This window comes from Monodelphis domestica, chromosome 3 (assembly GCF_027887165.1).
Source record: "Monodelphis domestica isolate mMonDom1 chromosome 3, mMonDom1.pri, whole genome shotgun sequence".
Taxonomy (NCBI): domain Eukaryota; kingdom Metazoa; phylum Chordata; class Mammalia; order Didelphimorphia; family Didelphidae; genus Monodelphis; species Monodelphis domestica.
The window spans coordinates 456,937,976-456,960,729 of NC_077229.1; the positions used below are offsets into that span (position 1 = coordinate 456,937,976).

General features: G+C 35.7%; 1 protein-coding gene and 1 pseudogene across 5 annotated transcripts in view; one reads left to right on the top strand and one right to left on the bottom strand.

Moving 5' to 3' along the window:
• ATG10 (autophagy related 10) overlaps nucleotides 1-22,754 on the top strand; it is a 409,500-nt gene that overhangs the window by 149,960 nt on the left and 236,786 nt on the right. For all 5 annotated transcript variants that reach the window (XM_007487365.3, XM_007487366.3, XM_056824607.1 and 2 more), the window contains exon 3: nucleotides 7,918-8,004. In XM_007487365.3, the coding sequence (XP_007487427.1) occupies nucleotides 7,918-8,004 (87 nt within the window). The remainder of the gene's footprint in view (nucleotides 1-7,917; nucleotides 8,005-22,754) is intronic.
• LOC100619309 (tumor protein p63-regulated gene 1-like protein) lies at nucleotides 6,420-7,184 on the bottom strand (annotated as a pseudogene).

The following is a 22,754-nucleotide window of genomic DNA, read 5'->3' on the forward strand; positions in this document are numbered from 1 at the left end:
AAGATTGTATTGATGTCAAATTCCTTAGAAGATAGTGATGATGAAGCTCAGTTTCAGTTTCTACCTGAAGATATCTACTTGGATTGTTCTTTCTGAGCTTATTTATTGGAGAAAGGAGTGCTTATAGCATTGAGAAATATCTTAAATATAGGACAATTCCATGGAGAAGGGACTCAAATCATGTTCTTTAGGATTCATTGAAGAAACTAGGAATGTTTAACTCAGAGTAGGGAAAAAGATTTGGAAAGAAGTACGTCTGTGTATAAGAGGTATTAAATAGATTTTTTCTCTTTGGTCCTCAACAAGTTATCAGTGAGTCAAAGTTGCAGACAGATCAGTTTTGATTTTGTACATAATAAATTATTATGGTATTAGAATTATCCAGAAATGTCATGGGCTGCTTTGGTGATGATTCTCAATTGACAGAACCTTTGAGGAGATCTTTAAATGGAGCCTGAATTACTTTATGTTTTTGTATATGAAAGTTCCTATTCAAATTATGGACAAAATGATGTCAAAGCCCTCTAAGGTCATTCTAACTTGACTGGTTATTTATAATAGTTATTGTTAGCTAGCAACAGCTAGATGGTATGTTGGAGAGAGTTCCAGGCCTGTCTATGTATTCCCTGCACAGCGAGGTGCAGAATCATGTACAAAATCTTCTCTCCAGCATGACATTCCTTATAATTTCCTTTCCACCTTTCCAATCTTCTAGTTCATTATTGCTTTTCCTTCACTCTGTGATGCAGTGACATTGGCCAACTTGTACTACCTCAAACATGACACTCTCTTTGTGCCTTTGCACTGGCTGTCCTTCATGAAATTTCAACCCCCATGTTCCCTCATTTCCATTGCCGTATTCTTGGCATCTTTTATTTATTTTCCTTTTAAACATTATTTTATTTGGTTATTTTCAAACATTATTTATTAGAAACAAAGATCATTTTCTTTTCCTTCCTACCCCCTTCCCACCACCCCTCCCATTGTCGATGCGTGATTCCTCTGGGTTTCACATGTATCCTCGATCCAAACTCATTTCCATGTTATTGGTTTTTGCATTAGGGTGTTCATTTAGAGTCTCTCCTCAGTCATATTCCCGCCACCCCTACAGTCAAGCTGTTGCCTTTTTTCGGTGTTTTTACTCCCACAGTTTGTCCTCTGCTTGTGGGTAGTATTTTTTTCTCCTTTATCACGCAGGTTGTTCAGGGACATTGCATTGACACTAATGAAAAAGTCTATTACGTTCAATTGTACCACAGTGTATCAGTCTCTGTGTACAGTGTTCTCTTGGCTCTGCTCCTTTCACTCTGCATCACTTCCTGGAGGTTGTTCCAGTCTCCATGGAATTCTTCCACTTTATTAGTCCTTTTAGCACAATAGTATTCCATCACTCCATTCCATTCCATTGGCATCGTTTAATATTTAGCTTTAATTTTACCTTCAGTAATAGTCCTTTCCTAATTCCCCCAGCTAATAATGTCTTCTTTAAGATTACCTTCATCTACTTTATGTATATCTTACTTATACCTACTTATTTACAGACTGTCTCCTTTATTAGAATGGATTTCTCTGGACAGGAATTTATTTTTTGGCTTTTCTTGGTATCTCCAATACTTAACCCAGTGTCTAATATGTAGTAGCAAATGATCAATAAAGATATGTTGATTGATATGTAGGTTTTGATATAGATACATATTATTATGTACATATATATGAAATAGAGAAAGTAAACTGAGGAGAAAGTATTGCTTATTGAAATAGAAAATATAAACCGAGGGGAACTGTTTCTTTTGCAATAACTGTTGTCCTCTGACTGTCTGTGACTAGAGAGAGCTGGTAAGGGAACCTGATGCTGCTTATTTGTAATGGAGGTAGAAATGAGAAATGCTGAGGGATGCTGCCACACAAGGATGCTGGTACACAGGGATGCTGCCACACAGGGGAACTACTCTGGGGAATGCTCTCGGGTTCTGCCTGTTGATCCCTACTGATGGCTGATGGATCAATCTATTTCCTAACCTCCTTCCTCCCTCACCCTCTCCTTTAACCACCCTCTTCTGGAGGCCTTTGATTTCCTCCCTACCCTCCCTAAGTGGACTATAAAATACTCTTAATTTTCTTTCTCAGGTAAGGGGTTTATAGTGATAATAGGATGGGAAACTGAGATGAGAGGGATGAGAATTCCCCTAATCTGCAAGGATAATTTTAGGATGGTTTGAGGTAATAGTCCAGTCACAAACTGTGAGTATAAGACAGTTAGGGAGATGGAGGACAACAGCAGTTCAAAATCTTCTTTCTTCTTCTTCACAAAATTCAGCAAGGTCTCTCAGCTTAATTTCTGAAGCCCCCAAGGGTCCTTCATCCTGGCTTGTCTCCTTTCTCAGCTTTGACCCCAGAGAAAAACAAAGTTCAGTCTCTCAGTTTCTTCTGGCCAGCTCAACTCACAAATAGACCACCAACTCAAAAGCCAAGTTTCTCCTTCTTGTCAACTTCAACTGTCCAAAGCCAGAGAACCCCAAAAACCAAGTCAGCCCCACCAGGATCTTTCAGCCAGGTTTCAACCTTCAGAGAGAGAGAGAGAGAGAGAGAGTTTATAAGTTCTCTCTCTCCCCATGTCTCTACTACAATCCCCCCTTTTATTAGAAAAAAATGCAACTTGCATTTTTCCATAATACAACACAGAGGTGTAAGCACTGCGACGAAGCTCAAAGTGTACAACGCAGTGGTCCTCAGCTCGCTCCTGTACGGTTGCGAGACATGGACACTGTACCGGAAGCACATGAAGCAGCTGGAGCAATTCCACCAACGCTCCCTCCGGTCAATCATGAGGATCCGATGGCAGGACCGAATCACCAACCAGGAAGTCCTCGACAGAGCCAACTCCACCAGCATCGAAGTCCTGGTCCTCAAAACCCAGCTACGATGGTCTGGACACGTCATCCGCATGGACCCACAGCGAATACCAAGACAGGTATTCTATGGTGAACTGTCAGCTGGACTCAGGAAACAAGGCCGACCAAAGAAAAGATTCAAGGATTAGCTAAAGTCCAACTTGAAGTGGGCTGGCATTACACCAAAGCAACTAGAACTCGCTGCCTCTATCAGAAGCAGCTGGTGAACCCACATTCACCATGCCGCCACCACCTTTGAAGATGAGCGACGTCGACGTCTTGCCGCTGCGCATGAACGCCGACACCAGGCCACAACCGCACCTCCCGTAACAACTGGCGCCCCATGTCCCATGTGCCACAAACTCTGCACCTCAGTCTTTGGACTCCAAAGCCACATGAGGGTAAACCGTAGATGAAACTGCACAAAGACAATTGTCATTCTCGATCACCGAGAGACTACTATATATATATACCTTATAATAATAATCCTATCTATCTTAACTGTTTGCTATCTGAGATATACTCTTACCCCCCACACCCCAAATAACAAAATCCTAAACTCATCTTAGCTGTTCTTTCTATCTAAATACTAAGCTAAGACTGGGTCATAGGAAAATGGTTTAGGTAGGGGAATTATATGAACATAGTTTTCCATAACACAATAAGTAACTACATTCAAATCATTTCAACAATGTCACTAACATATTGAACATGCAAATGACTTATCCTAATGTCTATATAGTCACAAAGAAAACTTTATAAAACTAACAAATGCTAAACTATAATTATGATACAATCTAACTTCTATACTACAGAATTTCTATGTCTCTGCTTTCTTAAGCCTTAAACAAATTCACTAGACTGATTTAAGGAAAAAATTTCCCTAGAATTATAGCTAAATAAGAGTAGAATTAGGTCCCCCTCACTAGTGGAGATTTATTAGCAACTAGATTATAATTTGTGGGACTCTGGTATTGTTTTTTAGGTATAGATGAAACTAGAGGTCCATTTAAAAATATATATGCATACTTACTCAGACATGTATATATATATATATATATCTTTGTGTATATGCATATACACATGTAAATGCATCTGTGATCTTGTCAAAATGAGTATTCCTTATAATATTATAGATTATAGCCTTTCCATGCCTTCTTATCCTATGTAATTTTTGTTTATGTCTGCCTGTCAATTCCACATATGAGATCTACCCAGCCTGGAAATACTGGAGGGCTTTATTTGCTTTTTAATATGTCTTGGATAGCTGTGTAATATTCCAACTATTCTCCTGACTGTTTTTGGAAACTGTCTCCCAAGAATTACCATTGGTTCCCTCTTGCTATTCTTTCACCTATTGCTTTTTGTAGTACTAGTCTTATCATACCTGTAGGGATGATCTCTCCTTCTTCCTATATTTTCATTTAAAGCCCTCTTAATAAGATTCACTATAAATCAGCTGTATTTTTAAAAATGAATTCTTATATCTGTTTCCTTCCTTGTAAGGAACTTCATATTCCTTAATAATATTTCCTGAGTTGATTTCACTAGCATAATTTATCCTCAAATGAATACCATGAAGTGGATAGTTGTTTTCAGGTTTGAAAGTTCTTAGGCTACTTTATATTATATCCCAAATACACACCTGGGAACAGTAAACATCTGTGCTGGTGAGGTAAATAAAGGGTTGTTGGCTTGATACCCCTCAGCAAGGAGTTAGTGATCATCACTATTTTTCTCTCTTTCATTTATTTATTTATTTATTTTAGGCAGCATATAACGTTTACAAAAAAGTAAATTGTGTTTTGTGGCAGATAGTATCCTTATTCTTCTAAGAAGTCTAGCAATCATTCTATTTGCATAATTTATTTGTAAAAGGCTATCATCTTGGACTAGAGTCTTCATACCAGGACACTAAAGCTTGGCTAAAGTGAGTGCAGTATTCTGAGCTACAAATAGACATACAAGGAAAACCATAATATACATTAGTTGCTTAGTGCTAATCTAACAGGAGTCCTTTACAATGTGTAGTACTTGCAGAGCAAAATGAACCCATTCCCTTTTAAATATTCATATAGCAATAAAAATCTTAGCATATATGTTAATAAAATCATGTGCAAAGAATTATCAAGGTTACTAGTAAAACCAGTTAAATTGTCATAAAAGTGACTTTTCCCACCCAAAAACCTCTTTGGACCTGCATTAGATGGTATTGCAAATAGGAACATAATTTAGATTCATTCTAGAAAACGTTTGACTTTAGACCAAACTTATATTTACAAAACAGCTACTGTCTGTTAAGGGTAAATTTTAGGGTTGAGACTGAATATATTTTTTCGTGGTTTCCATGGATTTAAATTAAAAAACCCCAAGGTAATACTTAAGTCAGTATGGAATTTTATGGTGGTTTATTTAAAATAGAAGGAAGAAATTAAGAATGAGGGAGAGAGAGAGAGAGAAAGGGAAGAAGATCTGCTCTGGCCTGGTCTAAGCCAGGGGGAATTCAGAGGCCTCAGCCAAAGGGCCTTCCCAGAAAATAAAATCTAGCTCGACTTCCAGCCATGAGGCCCCCTCCAAGATGAGGGGGCTCCTTGGAGGTTAGTGCCTCCATAAAGAGCCAAAGAAAAGGGGAGTCTGCCTTAACACTCACCACATGGTCAAGGTCCCATGCTGGAGTTCCTCCAAGTCAAGTTCTACCTCCAAAGGTCCCTTTCATAGGAAGTCACATGAAATATAAAGGCAGTTCTATACATCACTTCCTGTGTCTCACATGTACCAGTGGTGGCTTAAACTTGGCTTTGGACAGCCCAGGGTGTCAGTCAGTTTTTCTCATTTGTCACTTGCTAGCACACAAGGGTCATAGACCTTCCTCCCCCACACTTAATTCTTAAGTGGAGGTGTATACATTCCTGGTTGCTAAAATTACAAAGACTAAGCAGGGTGGAGTAAATCTAAAATTCACATGTAACCCACAACAGCTAACCAAGGCAAAGACTCTGTCCAGGTAGAGTGGACCAGTCTTTTGGCTACTTTTGCATTTGGCTTACTAAAAAAGGAAAAAAAAAAGTTGAAGTTTTAAAATATTATAATTGACACTAAGTGTAAGTGTAAACTTTTTTGGCTACAGGCACTGTGCAGCAGGTACCTCTCCCTGTAGAGATGATTAACTTCACATACCATCCTAAGTGATGTCATTATCACCTTTGTATGAACATAATAGAATAGCTGCATTGGGAAATGTCAAAAGAAGCAAAAATCCACACACTCAAGTAAAAGCACCAGAAGTCATTAGAAAATAAAATACCAGCAAATACAACTGATAACTAGATTCATTTTGCCCTTTTTGTATAGCTTGTATGGTTGTCGGGTATCTCTGAAGTCTGTAATTCACTTTACTACTCATAACCGTAGAAGTGTGTAACCATTACATATCCTTCAACTTATAAGCACACACTGGACCCTCTGTTTCCTTTTGTTATAACACTCAAATGACAACTTCTATAGTAAGTGGATTGTGAAATAGGAAGTTTAGAAGCCGATTTTGCTTTTTTACATAGAGTAGCCCAGCTTGGCTTCATTGTTGATGAAGGACATGTAGGTCTTGATAAGAAGAGCTCCAAGACCAGCACTCCACTGGTCCAACCTGGTAAAGGGAATTCCTTTTGGGCCTTTATGATGACTTGAATTAATAGAGCCTTGAAGCTTTGCAATTGGCAAAGAGATGCAATCTTCTCATCGTCATCTGCCATTGGGTGCTCTATAAAAGTGGCATATGGCAGATTTGTAGACCAGAGATTCCATCTATTTATGAAGGAGGGGCAGCTTTGCTTTCCCCACTGAATTTGAATTCCAAAACATTGCTTATTCAGTGACTTAGAAGGAAACTCAAACTCTCTATAGGAAATGGTATCAATTATATTTAATGATAGTTTGACCAACTGCTGGCATTATAGATTGATGAAGTCATATTTACAGATCAGAAGGGATTGATCTGTAATGAGAACCAGCTGTTCCTTTTTGTTTTTCCAATGGTCAATCTCAGTAAGCAGCCATACCCCCTACACCTCTCCATCCTCTGTGGGCAGGACAACTAAGCTGAACTCCTCTACAGCCTCTTTGATGGTCCTGGGCTAGAACACAAAATACTCCCTGATGCGGGCTCAGTGCGTGGGATCATGGATGATGAGCAGCCACAGTGTCTGGCACATTGGGGTCCTGCCCCCAGGCCCACTGCCTGTTAAGCCTTGTGGGACTCATGCCTGCCAAGTCCATCGAATCCCACAGCTGTAGCATGACCAACCTCCCCAACTTTTTTCTCTCCTTTAATGGCTATCCATTACTCTTCTCTAGAAGTGCTTCCTAAGGCAGCAAGCATGTTAGATAGCTCTCACCGTTAGAAAGGTTTTTGCTTATGTAATATCCCCTCTGTGTTCCCACTTCCAAGCCCCACTCATACTGGTAGTTTGCTTCCAAGAAAGAGGTTGATGATATTCCTTTTAGGATTCTAAGGGTGGGAAGTCTAGTGCTACTATTCTTTTTCACATCCTATTTGTTTTTCGATATTAGTATCAGTTGATCAGTTAATATCTCCCCTGTATCAAGAAATTACTTGATATTAAATAGCATTTACAAAGGCATATTTGCCAAAGTCAGATGTCAATAAAATATCCCCCCTCTCTTCATCTATAAAATGATGAAGATGAACTAGCAGACTTTTAAAGCTACTTCTAGCTCTAAATCTATTACTTGGTGTCATGAAGAATGATAAAAATTACCTAACAAAATATTATGATGGCTCTAAAGGTCTGAGACCCGTGTAAAGCTGTAGCCTTGCTCTGACCTCTGTGCTGAGGGCGGCTAAAAAGGAGAGCTAATGATGAATTTTCATCTAAATAATGTGCAGTTTAATAAATAATAAGACCCTTGTTGCTTATGTTGGATGTTTATAAGTAGTAGCTCTGAGGATAATTGCTTCTTAAAATAATTAATAATTCCTCATTTATTCTTTTGATGTGGCTCGGTATAGGACTACTCTGATGGCTACATGAGCAAAACACATTTCCAGATTAAAAATGGGACTTCTGTGACTGAACAGCTATTTCCTCAAGCAGAGGTGAGTACTTTTAACATAACTTTTAATTTTTTTTTTAATGGACAAGAGAAGGAAAGTCTGGACTTGTGCTTTCTTTGATATAGGGAGGCCTTAGAGAGGAAATTCCTTCTACCAATGAAGTTTAGCAACTCTTTTGCAGTGTATTATAGTCTTAAGGAGTTGCCTTGGGCACAGAGGGCACTGAGATTATTTAGGCTTATGTGGCTAGAATGTGTACAGATACCCACACCCACACACGATCACATTTCTTCTCTGTTGATATTCTTTCTACCAGTGCAGACCACAATTTCTCAAACAGTAGACGGCTTAATAAGTTTCTTTAGTCAAAAAAATATTTAATGGCTAACAATCTGGGGGTGACATTCCCCAAAACTTAACTAGGTGGATCTTTGTCAGATGTACAGACCATCAGTGGTCTTATATATGAAGTCTTTCCAACTTGATAGAATATGCCATACTTGATCTCTGTTGACATAGTCTTCAGAACTAAAAATCACTTCTGTGCCTTCATGAAGCATCAGAGTGGGACTTCAGTGAGGGAGCTTTGGTTTATAGAATTATAAAAATAAATTAAAGAAAACTAAACTAAATTAGGGAGATTTAATTTATTTAAAATCTATTTAGCATTTGGTATATCATGAAAGTAAGGATACTAGAACAAATTTTATCTCCTAATACATCTTTAATCAGAGAAATAAGTGGTTGGATGTTTTCTAGTTATATATTTTCTTTCATATTCAAGCCAAAAATATTTTTAATTAATTAATTAATTTAGTCAATTTAGAACATTATTCCTTGATTAGAAAAATCATATTCCTTCCCTCTCTTCCCTCCCCCTCCCATTCCCATAGCTGATGCACAATTCCACTGGGTATCACAAGTGTCCTTGATCAAAACCCATTTCCATGTTGTTGATGTTTGCACTAGGATTCTATATTTAGATTCTATATCCCCAATCATATCCCCTCAACCCATGTAATCAAGCAGTTGTTTTTCTTCTGTGTTTCTACTCTTTTTTCCCCCTTTTTTCTTTTTTTCTCTTTACTCTTTTCCTCTGAATGTGGATAGTGTTCTTTCTCATAGATCCCTCTGGGTTGTTCGGATCACTTCATTGCCACGAATGGAGAATTCAATTACATTTGCTTGTACTATAGTGTATCAGTCTCTGTGTACTATGTTCTCTTGGTTCTGCTCCTCTCACTCTGCATCACTTCCTGGAGGTTGTTCCAGTTTCATGAAATTCCTCTACTTTATTATTCCTTTGAGCACAATAGTATTCCATCACCAACAGATACCATAATTTGTTCAGTCATTCCCCAATTGAAGGGCATCCCCGCATTTTCCAATTTTTGGCCACCACAAAGAGCGTAGCTATGAGTATTCTTGTACAAGTCTTTTTCCTTATTATCTCTTTGGGGTACAAACCCAGCAGTGCTATGGCTGGATCAAAGGGCAGGCAGTCTTTTAGTGCCCTTTGGGCATAGTTCCAAATTGCCCTCCAGAGTGCCTGGATCAATTCACAACTCTACCAGCAATGCATTAATGTCCTGACTTTGCCACACCAAGCTAAGAATTTTGTTCAAGCCAAGAATTTCTCTGAACACATACTAGTTTTTAACAACAATATTCCATGTTTGAATACAATATTTGGGTTAATTTTTTTTTTCTGAAAATAGTGTATGATTACTAGGTTGACCATGTTCAAAACCCCAGCAGGTGACAGAGAGCTCAGGGCAAGGTTGAAGGGGTGGGGGGTGGGGTGTCAAGGAAGGAGTGCACTGTATGGGTGGGAACTTGCCCTCCTTGGCCTATAGCTCCCACTGCACCATTAGATATACAATAAATATGGCACTTAGACATGTTTGGGTTATTAAATGAATTTTTTTTGGTTTAGAAAGTTCACAGTTGTGAAGAAATAGCAAAACAATCTTTTAGAGTAACTCAGGCCTCAGGATAGGTGAGGTAGCTGGTCAAAATTTGAGGTATATGAATTTTTTTCTTTTTTCTCTTTAGAATATTTTTCCATGGTTCCATGATTCATGATCCCTCTTCCCCCTCCCCCAGCTGAGAAGCAGTTCCACTGAGTTATACATATATCATTGTTCAAAACCTATTTCCATATTATTCATATTTGTAGTAGAGTGATCCTTTAACATCAAAACCTTAATCATATCCATATTGAACTACATGATTGATCATGTTTTTCATCTGTATTTCTATTCCCACAGTTCTTTCTCTGGACATGGATAACGTTTTTTCTTATAAGTCCTCTGCATTGTCCTATATAATTGCATTGCTGCTAGTAGAGAAGTATGTTACATTTGATTGTGCCATAATGTATCAGTTCGTGTGTACAATGTTCTGGTTCTGCTACTTTTGCTCTGCATCAGTTCTTGGAGGTCTTTCCAGTTCATATAATCATTCTTTTCAGCACAACAGTATTCCATAACTATCAGATACCACAATTTATTCAGCTATTCCCCTGTGAGAATTAAAATTAATATACAGTAACTGAAATATTATATTTATATAATTTATTTTAAAAATAACCTAGAGTAAAATCTGCCTAACTTGAAAGTGAGGAAAAAGAGAGTGAGGGAGGAGTTACAGCAAACTTAAATACAATCACATAAACATGAGGACACAGGCAAAGGGAAAAGGATTCTAGGTAATACAGAAAGGAATTTTGGGTAATGTAGTTTTTAGGGGTTCAAGAGTTTCCAACTATACACCCCCAATTGATTGTTACCGTAACTGTTAGTAGCCACAAATTAATGTATTTGTGGGTGAATACCTCAGAAGGGAGATTGAAAACTGAGGGAGAATAGATGATGGTAGGGATAAAGGGACACAATAAAGGAAGAAAGACACAGAGACAAGAGTTGTAGCAAAGCGTAAACCTTACACTGAGTAGGCTCTTGGAGTTGAGCTTTGGTGGTGAAGAGCTTCCTCGTGTTCTGGCATATTGATTTTTGGGGGGTTACATAAATGAAGGGGGGAAGGGACAAAGGTGGTCTAACAAGTTAGGTAATCATCATAAGATGCATACTGCTGGATCCTAAAACAATAGATATAGCTAACACCCAAAATCAGGAGTACATATGGCCTAAGGCATATGAGTTTGTCTGATAGCTATGCTAATTGGTTGTTGTGGTAAAACAACATATATTGAGATATCTGGTCAGTCTTCCAGAGCTTAGCCTCAGGGCTGGGTCACAATTTGACAAGGTTAAGGACTTAAATGAACCAAGGGCATAGAATTTAACTTGGTAAAAATGAGCAAGGAGTTCATAAGCATGGTTTTTGAGTACCCCTAAAATATAATCAAGATTTATACATGCCTGTACTGCTACAGTCACCCCCTCATTTTCCAACTTTTTGCCACCACAAAGAGTATAGCTATTAATATTTTTGTACAAGCATTTTTCCTTATTATCTCTTTGGGGTACAAACCCAGCAGTAGTATAGCTGGATCAAAGGGCAGGCATTCTTATAAAGCCCTTTGGGCACAGTTCCAAATTGCCCTCCAGAGTGGTTGGACCGATTCACAACTCCACCAGCAGTGTATTAGTGTCCCAATTTTGTCACATTCCTCCAACACTTCCCTTTGCTGCCATATTGGCCACTCTGCTAGGTGTGAGGTGGTTAAGGTATATGCATTTTGAATTTGTTTCTTTCTAACAAATTAATAGTTTTGAAACAAACATTGTAGCAGAACTGACTCTACATATATCTTTACGATATAAGAGGTGACCTAGCATAGTGGAGGAGAACTGACCTCAGAATAAGAAGACTCATTTTTAGTACTTACTGGCTCTGGGGAGGGGAAGTGGGAGGGAGAGGAAATAAATGCTTGTTTATTGGGAAAAAAAATAGACAATTAAAAAAACCGCACATGTTTATCAATGAAATAAATAACCTAGCTATATTTAAGCTGACTGATATTTTATTGAATATTTATATTCTCTTATGTAAATTCAATATAAAAGAAATCTTATTTCCTTTTGGATATTTTGCCAATTCTCTTATAATAGGTTGCTACTAGGTGATTGTGGTGCCTTATTGCTTTATTGTCCACATATCATACTTAGTTGTCAGTCAGTGAAGCAAATGGATTAAGATATTTTCTTAAGTATAAGTAATAAATGTATAAATTTAAAAAATTATGAGTCCTTGCTGAAGCAATAAATAATAGTGATGATGACATCAGATATATGTGGTGATTTAAGGCGCTTTAAACATTATCTCATTTAATCTTTACCACAACCCATTGTGAATCTTAAAATTTCTCAGACTCTACCTTGGAACATTATCTTAAGGTTATGGTTAAGGTTATTTCCCATTTAAACAATGGAGGTAATTGATCAGGAATGTATTGGGAACTTTAAAATTACTCTACCCATACTTAGGCATACTTTAAGGGAAGATAAAGTTGTAAAACTCCTTACTGAACAATGAAAAAGTACTTAACCCACATTTATAGTGAGGCAAAAGCACTTAAGCTAGGTCTATTTTTAGATCTAATACTTAGCACCCTAAGTACCTATGAAGGTCAAATTAATCACTAAAAGGTCAGGCAACTTGCACAGGGCAAGCTTAACAAAGAGGTGTGAAGTAACTCAGAAGATATAATCTACCCAGAGAAGGTGAGAACTAAAAACTAAGAATGGGCTCTCCTAGGAAAAGTGTCTACTGTGATTGGTAGACATGAAAATTTAGGGGAGGTGACATAAGAGAAATTTCTCTTTAAAAGGAGCTGTCTGAAGCAGTTTAAGGTAGTTTGAGTTAGTTCAGCTTTGGAAGCTGAATAGGAACTGGATCTCTGAACACTAGAGTTTTGCTTGGAAAGATCTCGTGGTGAGTGATTAAAGACTGACAGTTTCTCTCTTAAAGAGAAAGGCCTAGGCCAATGGCCTAGGCCCTAGCCTTTTCCTGCTATTTCCTCTTACTCTGTCTCTTTCCCTTTCCTGAATTCATTCATTCATATTAATTAAAATCTCCATAAAACCTAGCTGACCTGGGTATTTCATATTTGGGAATTTTCCCATGGCGACTACTTATTTTTGATAAAAATCAAGACATTAAAAATTATTGTTACAGTTTTGGCAATTCAAAGTCTTGAAACCCATATTTTCGCAGTAACACCATGAGCGGGGGTATAATAGATATTTAATCATAAGGAAATTGATTTTTAGAAAAAGTAAGTGACTTTTTCAGGATTACACAACTAGTGTCAGAAGTAGGATTCCAACTCAGCAAAACACAATAACATGGTTCTAAGGGAGAGAAATACATAAGTATTTTTCCTTACCTACTTGGCTTAATATTCAAATGCCTAGGCTTCTCTGTCCTTGGTTTTGTAATTTCACTTGAATTTCACTCATTTTTGCTCTGATTATATTAGGACGGCTTCTATCCTATCTTCATTACAATTAGTACTGAATGTTGGTTTTAGACTAATACCTCTTATTTTAAAGAAAGCTCAATTTATTCTTATGCTTTACTGTGTTTTTTATTTTATTTTTTTGAAAATTTCAATTAATAAGTCAATTTAGAATATTTTTCCTTGGTTACAAGAGTCATGCTCTTTCCCTCCTCCACCCCCTCCCATAGCCGACGCGCAATTCCACTGGGTTTTACATGTGTCCTGGATCAAAACAACTTTCCATATTGTTGATGTTTGCACTAGGGTGATCATTTAGAGTCTACATCCCCAATCATATCCCCATCGACCTATGTAATTAAGCAGTTGTTTTTCTTCTGTGTTTCTACTCCCATAGTTTTTCCTTTGGATGTGGATAGTGTTCTTTCTCATAAGTACCTCCGAGTTGTTCTAGATCATTACACTGCAACTACTAGAGAAGTCCATTACATTCGATTGTACCACAGTGTATCAGTCTCTGTGTACAATGTTCCCCTGGTTCTGCTCCTTTCACTCTGCATCAATTCCTGGAGGTCATTCCAGTTCACATGGAATTCCTTCTGTTCATTATTTATTTGGGCACAATAATATTCCATCACCAGCTCATACCACAATTTGTTCAGCCATTCCCCAATCAAAGGGCATCCCCTCATTTTCCAATTTTTTTGAGTACAGCTATGAATATTCTTGTACAAGTCTTTTTCCTTATTATCTCTTTGAAGATGTATTCATTTTTAATCCCTATTTATTTTTATCCATATGTCTGTTAATTCTAATTTTTTTATGATTTCATTCAAATCTCTTCTTTTTAATTTATTTTTTGGTTTGATTTATCTTGATCTGATAGAGGAAGGTTGAGGTCTCCCACTAGTATAGTTTTACTATCAATTTCCTTCTTAAGCTCTAATAGTTTCTCCTTTAAAAATCTGGATACTATACCATCTGTTGAATACATGTTGAATATGGATATTTCTTCATTGTCTATACTGCCTCTTATCAGGATGTAATTACCTTCCTTATCTCTTTTACATAGATCTGTTTTGTTTTTACTTTGACTTTGTCATGATTGTGACTTCTGACTTCTTTTTCTCAGTTGATGCCCAATAAATTCTGCTCTAGCCTCTTATCTTTACCCTGTGTGTGGCTACGTTCTTTATGTGTGTTTCTTATAGACAACATATGGCAGGATTTTGGTTTTTAATCCACTCTGCTCTCTGCTTCTGTTTTATGGATGAGTTCATCCCACTCACATTCAGGGTTTTGATTACCACCTGGGTATTCCCCATCATTTTGATTTTTTTCCCCCTAGTCCTGCCCTTCCTTCTTTCACTATTTCTTTCTACACCATTGTCTTGCTTTTAATCAGTCCCCCTTTTCTCCACCCTTATTTTACTTTCCTTCCCATATCCTCCCTTCTTATTGCCCTCTTATTTCTCTTTAAGATCTATCAGATCCCCCCCCCCCCAGCCTTTCCATCCCTTTTAATACTCCCCTCTCCATCCCCCTGGCTTTGTTATTAACTTTCAGCTTCCCTTTAGGGTAACATAATTCTATAACCCAATAAATCTGGCTGTTCTTCCCTCTCAGAACTGATTCTACTGAGAGTAAGATTTAAGGATTGCCTATTGCCGTTCTCTTCCTCCCCTTCTTATAATAGTATTCTTCCCCCCTACCCATGTGCCTCTTTATGTGGTATAATTTATCATATTTTTCTTCTTCCTTCCAATTTCTCTTAGTACCATCCTTTTTTTGGTCCTCTAATTTTTTTACATATCATCTTAAGCAACTTAATACCACAATATCTACCTATAAATAATACTTCTATGTACTATAATAATGGAAAAAAATTTAAGAGTTATAGATATCATTTTTCCATATAGGAATACAGTCTGGTTGACCTTACTGAAGCCCTTAAAATTTCGCCCCCTCTTTCTTGTTTACCTTTTCATGATTTTCTTGAATTTTGTATTTGTACATCAGAATTTCCAATTATTTCTGGTCTTTTCTTTAGGAATGCTTGGAAATCTTCTATTTTGTTAAATGTCCATGCTTTCCACTAAAAGTTGTAAAAATTTAAATTATATCTCTAATAATAAATATTATATTTTATGAGGTTTATTAAAGATCATTAGATATCAAGGAATAAAGAGGGTACAAAATAAAAACCACATGCCCAAGGCTTTTTAGCCATTTTTAGCCATCCCCACTCACCAGCATAACTGCTGATTCTATATCCTACAAGAAGAGAGAGTGTGGGAAGCATTACTGCCAGTTAAATACCAATAACGTGATCTCACCAATGTGGAGACACAGGAGAGATTATAGGGAATTCTGGGAAATTCCAAGGACTTCTGGGGAATTAAGTCTAAGGTTCAAAATCTCCATTTATACATTGGATATAGTTAGTTTTGATAGTTAGGTGATTCTTGGTTGTAGACCCAATTCTCTTGCCTTTCTGAATATCATATTCTAAGGCTTGCTGTCCTTTATTATGAAGGCTGCCAGATCCTGTATAATCTTGACTGTGGCTCCTTAATAGCCTAATTCTCTCTTTCTGACTGCTTACAGTTTTTTCTCCTTGACCTGGAAGCTCTTGAATTTGTCTATAATATTTCTGGGGGTTGTCTTTTGGGGATTTTTTGTAGGGGGTGATCCATGAATTCTTTCAATGTCTATTTTCCCCTCTTGTTCAAGAATATCATGGCAGTTTGCTTCGATATTATCTTATAATATGATGATAAGACTTTTATTTTGTTCTAGGCTTTCCAGTAGACCAATAATTCTCAAATTGTCTCTCCAATATCTGTTTTCCATGGCCACTGGCTTTTCAATGAGATACTTCATATTTTCTTCTATTTTTTCATTCTTTTCATTTTGCTTTATTAATTCATTAGATTCTATTTGCCCAATTCTGTTGTTTAAAGACTGATTTTCAGCTATAATCTTTTGATTTCCCTTTTCAGCTTGGTCTCTCCTGCTTTTCATGGCTTTGAGCAGGTCAGTTCTGTTCTCTAATTTGTTCATTACTTCATTTGATTTCTGTGCATCTTTTTCCATATGGGCAATTTTGTCTTTTAAACTGTTATTTTCTTTTTCTGTATTACTCTCATTTCTTTTTCCCATTTTCCTTTCCATTTTTCTTCTAGCTTTCTTTCTTGGGTTTTTAATTCCTCAAGAGCTTGTGACCAATTTCCATTTTTTTTGAAAGTTTGGATTTATTTGCTTGTCACTCTCGGCTGTGGCTTCTATATTTTCTTCTTTTTCTCCATAGAAATTATCTAGGGTCAAGAGTATCTTTTTCTGCTGCTTATTTCTTTTGCCAGTAGTGAATTGGGGTTTCTGCATATTGGTGGTCATTGCTTTCTTAGCTTCTATGCTGCAGGGCTTTGTGTTGGTAGTATCTTCCCTTCCTAGTCAGAAGCCTGAGTAAGGGAAGGTAATGTGATATTCTCTGTGTAGGGAGCTTTAAGCATTTTGCCCTCAGGCTATCTGTCTGACACCTGCTGCCTCAGCTGTGGCCAGCCCCACTTCTGCCCAAGCTCTGCACTCTGCTGCCCAGGCTCCATGCTCTTTAGGCTCGGGTCTTAAGTCTCACTACCAAAGTCTTGCCTTTCCCTCAATGATAACTCTGTTTTGCTTTCAGGCAGCCCCTGAGATTTCTGAGATTGCCCATCCTTCACTCTGACTTTGGCGTGGTAGGTGGTATAGGGGAGGTGTGATCAGCTTGTACTTTGATAAGTACAGTTTCACCCCCTTAGTGCATGGGAATCCCCAAATCCTGCCTATCTTTAAGGCTGCATCCAATGGGTGAGCCCTTTTATTCATTTGCTTTTGATTTTTGTCTTTTTGATGTGCTTTGTAATGATCAATTGGAAGGAGATTCAGAAGGCTCCTACTACTCTGCCTCCATCTTAGTTCTTCCTCTTTTAGTGTTTATGACTTATTTTATTTCTTTTTCTAAAATAGGGTGATGTAAATATTTTATTTACTATTCTACTAATCTGCGTAATTTGTGTTTTTGTAAATACTCATCTATTTATTTACATGGTTTTCAAAAATGATATATAATTGGGCAAAATATCTACTAATAATTGCATTAATTTCTTCTTCATTATCTGTGAATTCACCTTTTTTATTTTTTATTCTGGTTATTTGATTTTCTTTTTTTTTAAAATCAGAATAGTTAGTGGCACTTATTATTTTTTCCTTTCCAAAAATCAGCTTATAGTTTTAGTTATTTATTAAGTGGAATTTTTATTTTCAGTTTTGTTAATTTTTTTTTTTCTAAATAAAGTGTTTTAAGAAGGAAATCTCTTAGAACTATTTTCCAAAGGGCATTGTTATCCTATCGGGAGAAAATATTTTAAAATAAAAATATTATTTAAAAAACTTATCAGGGTTTTAATGTAGAGATTTTAAGTAGTTTCATGACATAGGCCCTAAAGAGAAATGGTAAGTAGTTTTATTCATTGATTGAATTAAGCTTCTAGACAATATCCAGGCCTTCTTTTGCTATTAACATTACTACTTTTTATATAAAATAAATTTCCAATAAACACTGCTAGTTAGGACTGTTAATTTTAAATCAGAAGTTCTTAATTGGGGTCTATGCACTTTTTTGGGAAAAAAAACATTTTGATGGACTATGTTCTTTTATATTATTTTATGTATTTTAAAATGCATGATGAAATTTTATTTCATACATTTAAAACATTCTTCTGAAAAAGAGTCCAGGGGTTTCATCAGACTGCTAAAGGGGTCCACGACCCCAAAGCATGAAGAACCCATGGTTTAAAGTAGCTATATATCTATATATCTTTTAATGTAAGAATAGCCTATGATTAGTCAGAATATGCATAAAAGAATATCAGTCTATAAAAGCAATTACCAATAAATATTAAGTGCTTGCTCTGTGCCAGGCCTTATGCTAGACACTGGCACCACAAATATAAAAAATGAAGGAAAACAATCCCTATTCTCACGGGTTTTACCTTCTATATAAATAAAGAAGAAACAAGATGGAAAGAAAATCTCTTTAGCATATTCTCTCTTTTAGTGCATATCATATGGCCTCACAGTCTTTATGCTCCTTCTTCAATTTCATTCAGTTTAAATAAGTGGATATTCTTCAAGTAGGCATATGTGCAATGTAGTTTGCCAGTCTTTCTCATGAGAAGTTGCTTCTTTACCTGGGTACTTTGAGTACCTGTGATTTTACTTATAGAACATCCCTCACTACTGTAGATTACAACATTTTTATATTTTAGTAGATGGTCTTTAAGAGCTAATAGGACTAAACATTTTATCCTCTCCTAGTCAACCTGGTGATATGCTTCTCTAATCTTGGTTAAGCTAATCCTTGTATAGCAGACATAGATTATATCACTAGGGCTATATTTAAAGCCTTTTTACCTCTGTGAGAGTTCAACTCCACTGGCACTATTTTAGAAAACCCTGTCTTTTATATATCTGATGAGGTATTAGAATAAGACATTTAGTAGAGGTGTCATTTAACAATTTGTTGCAGTTTTGGCCTCTACCACCATAATGATTGGTGTGGATGGGTGGGAAAATTGGAATATAGTAGTGCAAAACATAGTGCCACTACAAATATTGGAATTTTTTAGTTTCATCTCAACAAATTGCATAATATCTAGTGCTGGGGTCAATCAGTATTGGACAGGTAGCAGTTGGATTCTTCTGCTATTTCCTTTCCTCTTCAACATAGATTTTTGCCTTCTGTTTGTGATGATTTTATTTCAACATTTAAAAATGTTTCAGAAATAATCTTTCATATTATTAGATATTATTCCTTTCTGTGACTTTAATAAAAAATCATACATATGAAAGTAGAATCTAACTAGATGGGTAACACCCACAGTTTTTTTTTTAAAAATCTCAGAAACAGAAATGATGGATGTTTTTAAATTTTAAATTTGGGGCAGATTTTGTGCCAAGGATTGATTATGTTTGCCACAGACAAATAATTATAAAATATCCCTCCAGTTCTGTCAGGACAACTTGATCTTGATATGTAAAAGCCTATTGATATTTAGGTACAAGTGTGCTTGTAGGTTAGATTTTGTCAGCAAAATTGTTGGTAGATTTGTGATAATTAATGAGCTTCATGACCTTTAAAGAAGACTGTGTAAAGCAACATTACTTAGTGTTTTCATTCTTCAGGTCTCAAGAGATACCTCAACTTGGTGTAAGGCAAAGACTAATTCTGATTAGTTATGTTTTTTCCTATTATTCTGAAATAGATTTAGCAAAAATCATAGTTTCATGATTTTAAAAACATAATGTTTCAAAAATGTATATTGTTCTTTACATTTTGCCCAGTAAAATTGATTTATACAAGGCTGCACCATTATACCCAAAGAATAAGGGATGCATTTTAAAAAGGGTGTAATGGCATGTCATTGGGCTCTACGTTTTCAGTTACTTGGAAGCAGATATCAATAGGATACGATATCTAGAAAACTTGGAGAAGACCAAAATTTATGAGGTAATTCAATGGATAAGAGAGTCAAAGTAAAAATTATCTCTGATGGAATTGATAGACCAAAACAAATACAAATGCATTAGGAATAAATTTAAAGACTTGCATTTAGATTTTTAAAAATTTAAAGACTTGCATTTAGATTTTTAAAAAATCAGCTGCATGAGAAGATAGTTTTAGATTGAGACATTCAAGTAATAAAATCCATCATCCCAAAGTCTTATGTAGATGCTTTAAAAGGAAAACATAATGTCTAGATCAAGAGAACTGGTGAAGGATTAAACATGAAAGACACCAAGTAATATCACAAAAGAAAATAAAGAGTATATTTTAAGACAAGGAATAACTCATTACTGATGTAAGAGTCATTCCTAAATTGATTGTCTATATCCAGACAGACCACTGTCATGTTAGAGCAAAGATAAAAAAAAAACAAAGCTAGAAGAATAAAAATTGGTATAAGATACAGCAATTAAAACAACTCCCAACGTGAATTAAGCTCCAGTCTGCAATTAAAGCAGCTCCAAGTTACTGATGATGAAAAAAATGGAAAATGGAGGGAAGAAATAATAAACATAGACTAAAATTATTTCATAAAGAACCATAAGCAATGTAAATAAATTTTTATAACAAGGAGAACCAGAGATGTTATATAAAGTATCTTAGTTAACAAACTTCTTCACCAATTGAAAAGATTTGTCAGCCAAGGGTAACTGTTATTTTAGAACCTAAACTCATTTGTAAAATATTATGGAGGATGATAGAAGACTGATTAGTATTGCTTCATAAAACAAAGAAGCATTAGAAGGTAAAACAGTTTTGAAAAGCCTAGCGACAGACTGAACTGATAGGTCATCTCCAGGCTGTTAAAGGATAAAAATGAAAGGATGACAACAAAAAAAAAGATATGTAAAGATTTTAATGATAAATTCATTACCAAGGAATAGTAGAGCAATCCCACTCGACCAATAGTATTGCAGTCCTGAACATAGAAGTTCCTTAAAGAAAAAAAGATGGATTAGAACTTGGAGGATATCTGTACTAAGTATGACTCATTTGTCAGGGTATTGAGGAATTTAGTCACAATATATATGAAGGAAGGGAAGATATCAAAGGTAGGAAAAACTTGGATTTTCTCAATAAAGAGAAAAGGCAACTAAGATGATTTCAACAACTGTCAAATTATATGCTTCCTTGCTATGTAAAATTCTTATGAGGCTACATGAGCATTAGGAAAATTCTTGATGAGGGTATTAGTAGGGAACATGTTGGCTTTTTAGCAAGTGATGTTTCACAGTAAATCACATCTTTACTATTGTTGTTTAGATAATTCAGTTATGTATGGCTCTTCATGACCCCATTTGGAGTTTTCTTGGCAAAGCTACTTGAGTGGTTTTTTCATTTTATTCTCCAGCTTATTTTAAAGATAAAGATATTGAGGCAAATAGATAAATTACTTTCCCAGAGTTATACAGCTAATAAATGCCTGAGGCCAGATTTGAATTCAAGAAGAGTCCTCTGATTTCAGATCTGGCACTCTGTCTACTATGCCACCTTGCTGTCCACTTTTGCCATCATACAGATGATTGAAAGATAAATACAAAGGAAAACTTCTCTTTTTTCATTGTATGTTATCATATTATTCCTTGAAACATGTAGCAATAGGAATAGTCTTGTTTCATGAGAAAAGAGATTATCCAAAGTCGTCTTATAGGATTTGTAAAATATCAACAATTACTATAAAGATAATTGAATATCATAGTTTTTGAGGGGAAGCTACATTTTGTATAATTTCCAAAATATATAAAAAATATTTTAAGATGATAGTAACAGGAAAGCATGGATAAAATTCATTAAATGTATGGATACTTCGTAATATTTCTAATAATTCTGATGTTAGGGGATAGTAAAAATAATATTTTATATAGCATTTTGTGATTGTAAATATTTTCCTCAACAATTCCATAAGGTTAGTGGTGCAAATATCATTGTCCCCCTTTTATAAAAGAAGAAACTGAGACATGGAGGTAAATTGAGTTTTTCTTGATATTTTTGAGACATTTTTGTTAACTGTGTCATCTTTTAATTTATGTAATGATAATTTTTGTGGCAATAAGTTTTACAATATTTTGACTAATATCCCTCCTTTACCAGTGACAGAGAAGGCCATTGTATGTGTTATATATGGCCTGACCTGGAAAAAGAATAGTTATAGTATAAACTGACTTTTATTCACGTCCCAGATTCCAAATATTTCAGTATGGCTAATAGTTTGTTTTAGTATTGTTTCTCAGCCATTATAGAATTAAAAAACTAAAAATTTTTTCATTTGAAATGAGTAGGATAAAAGGCTATTCAGCATTTTGTAAGACTTTTAACAAATACTTTCCTATCCTAATAGCCTATGGTGGAGATAGAAACCATTATTAGATATGTAAATAATTAAGCTTTTTTAAAAAAAAGTAGCAGTGAAAGTTTACTGTGATAACTTGATGATCATCAATTGATATGTTCATCAGTTTTTTGGATTTTTCATTTTATTTATACATGCCGTTTCAAAACAAATGGTTAATTATAGAATATTTTTCATTTTGGCAAATTAGCTCTTATACTTAGTGGTTTAGTCAAGCCTATGGAGATTTTAGAGAAACCAGTTGAGCTCTGTAGTTATCCAGGACAAATTTTATTCAAAAGGTTAAAATAAATAATAATATTATGAATGCCTGTTATAATACTGGCAATCATTTATTGTTAATCATTGATGATAAATATGATAAATGCCTCTTTAAAAGAGTACTTGGACCTGAATTTTTAAATAATTGAGAC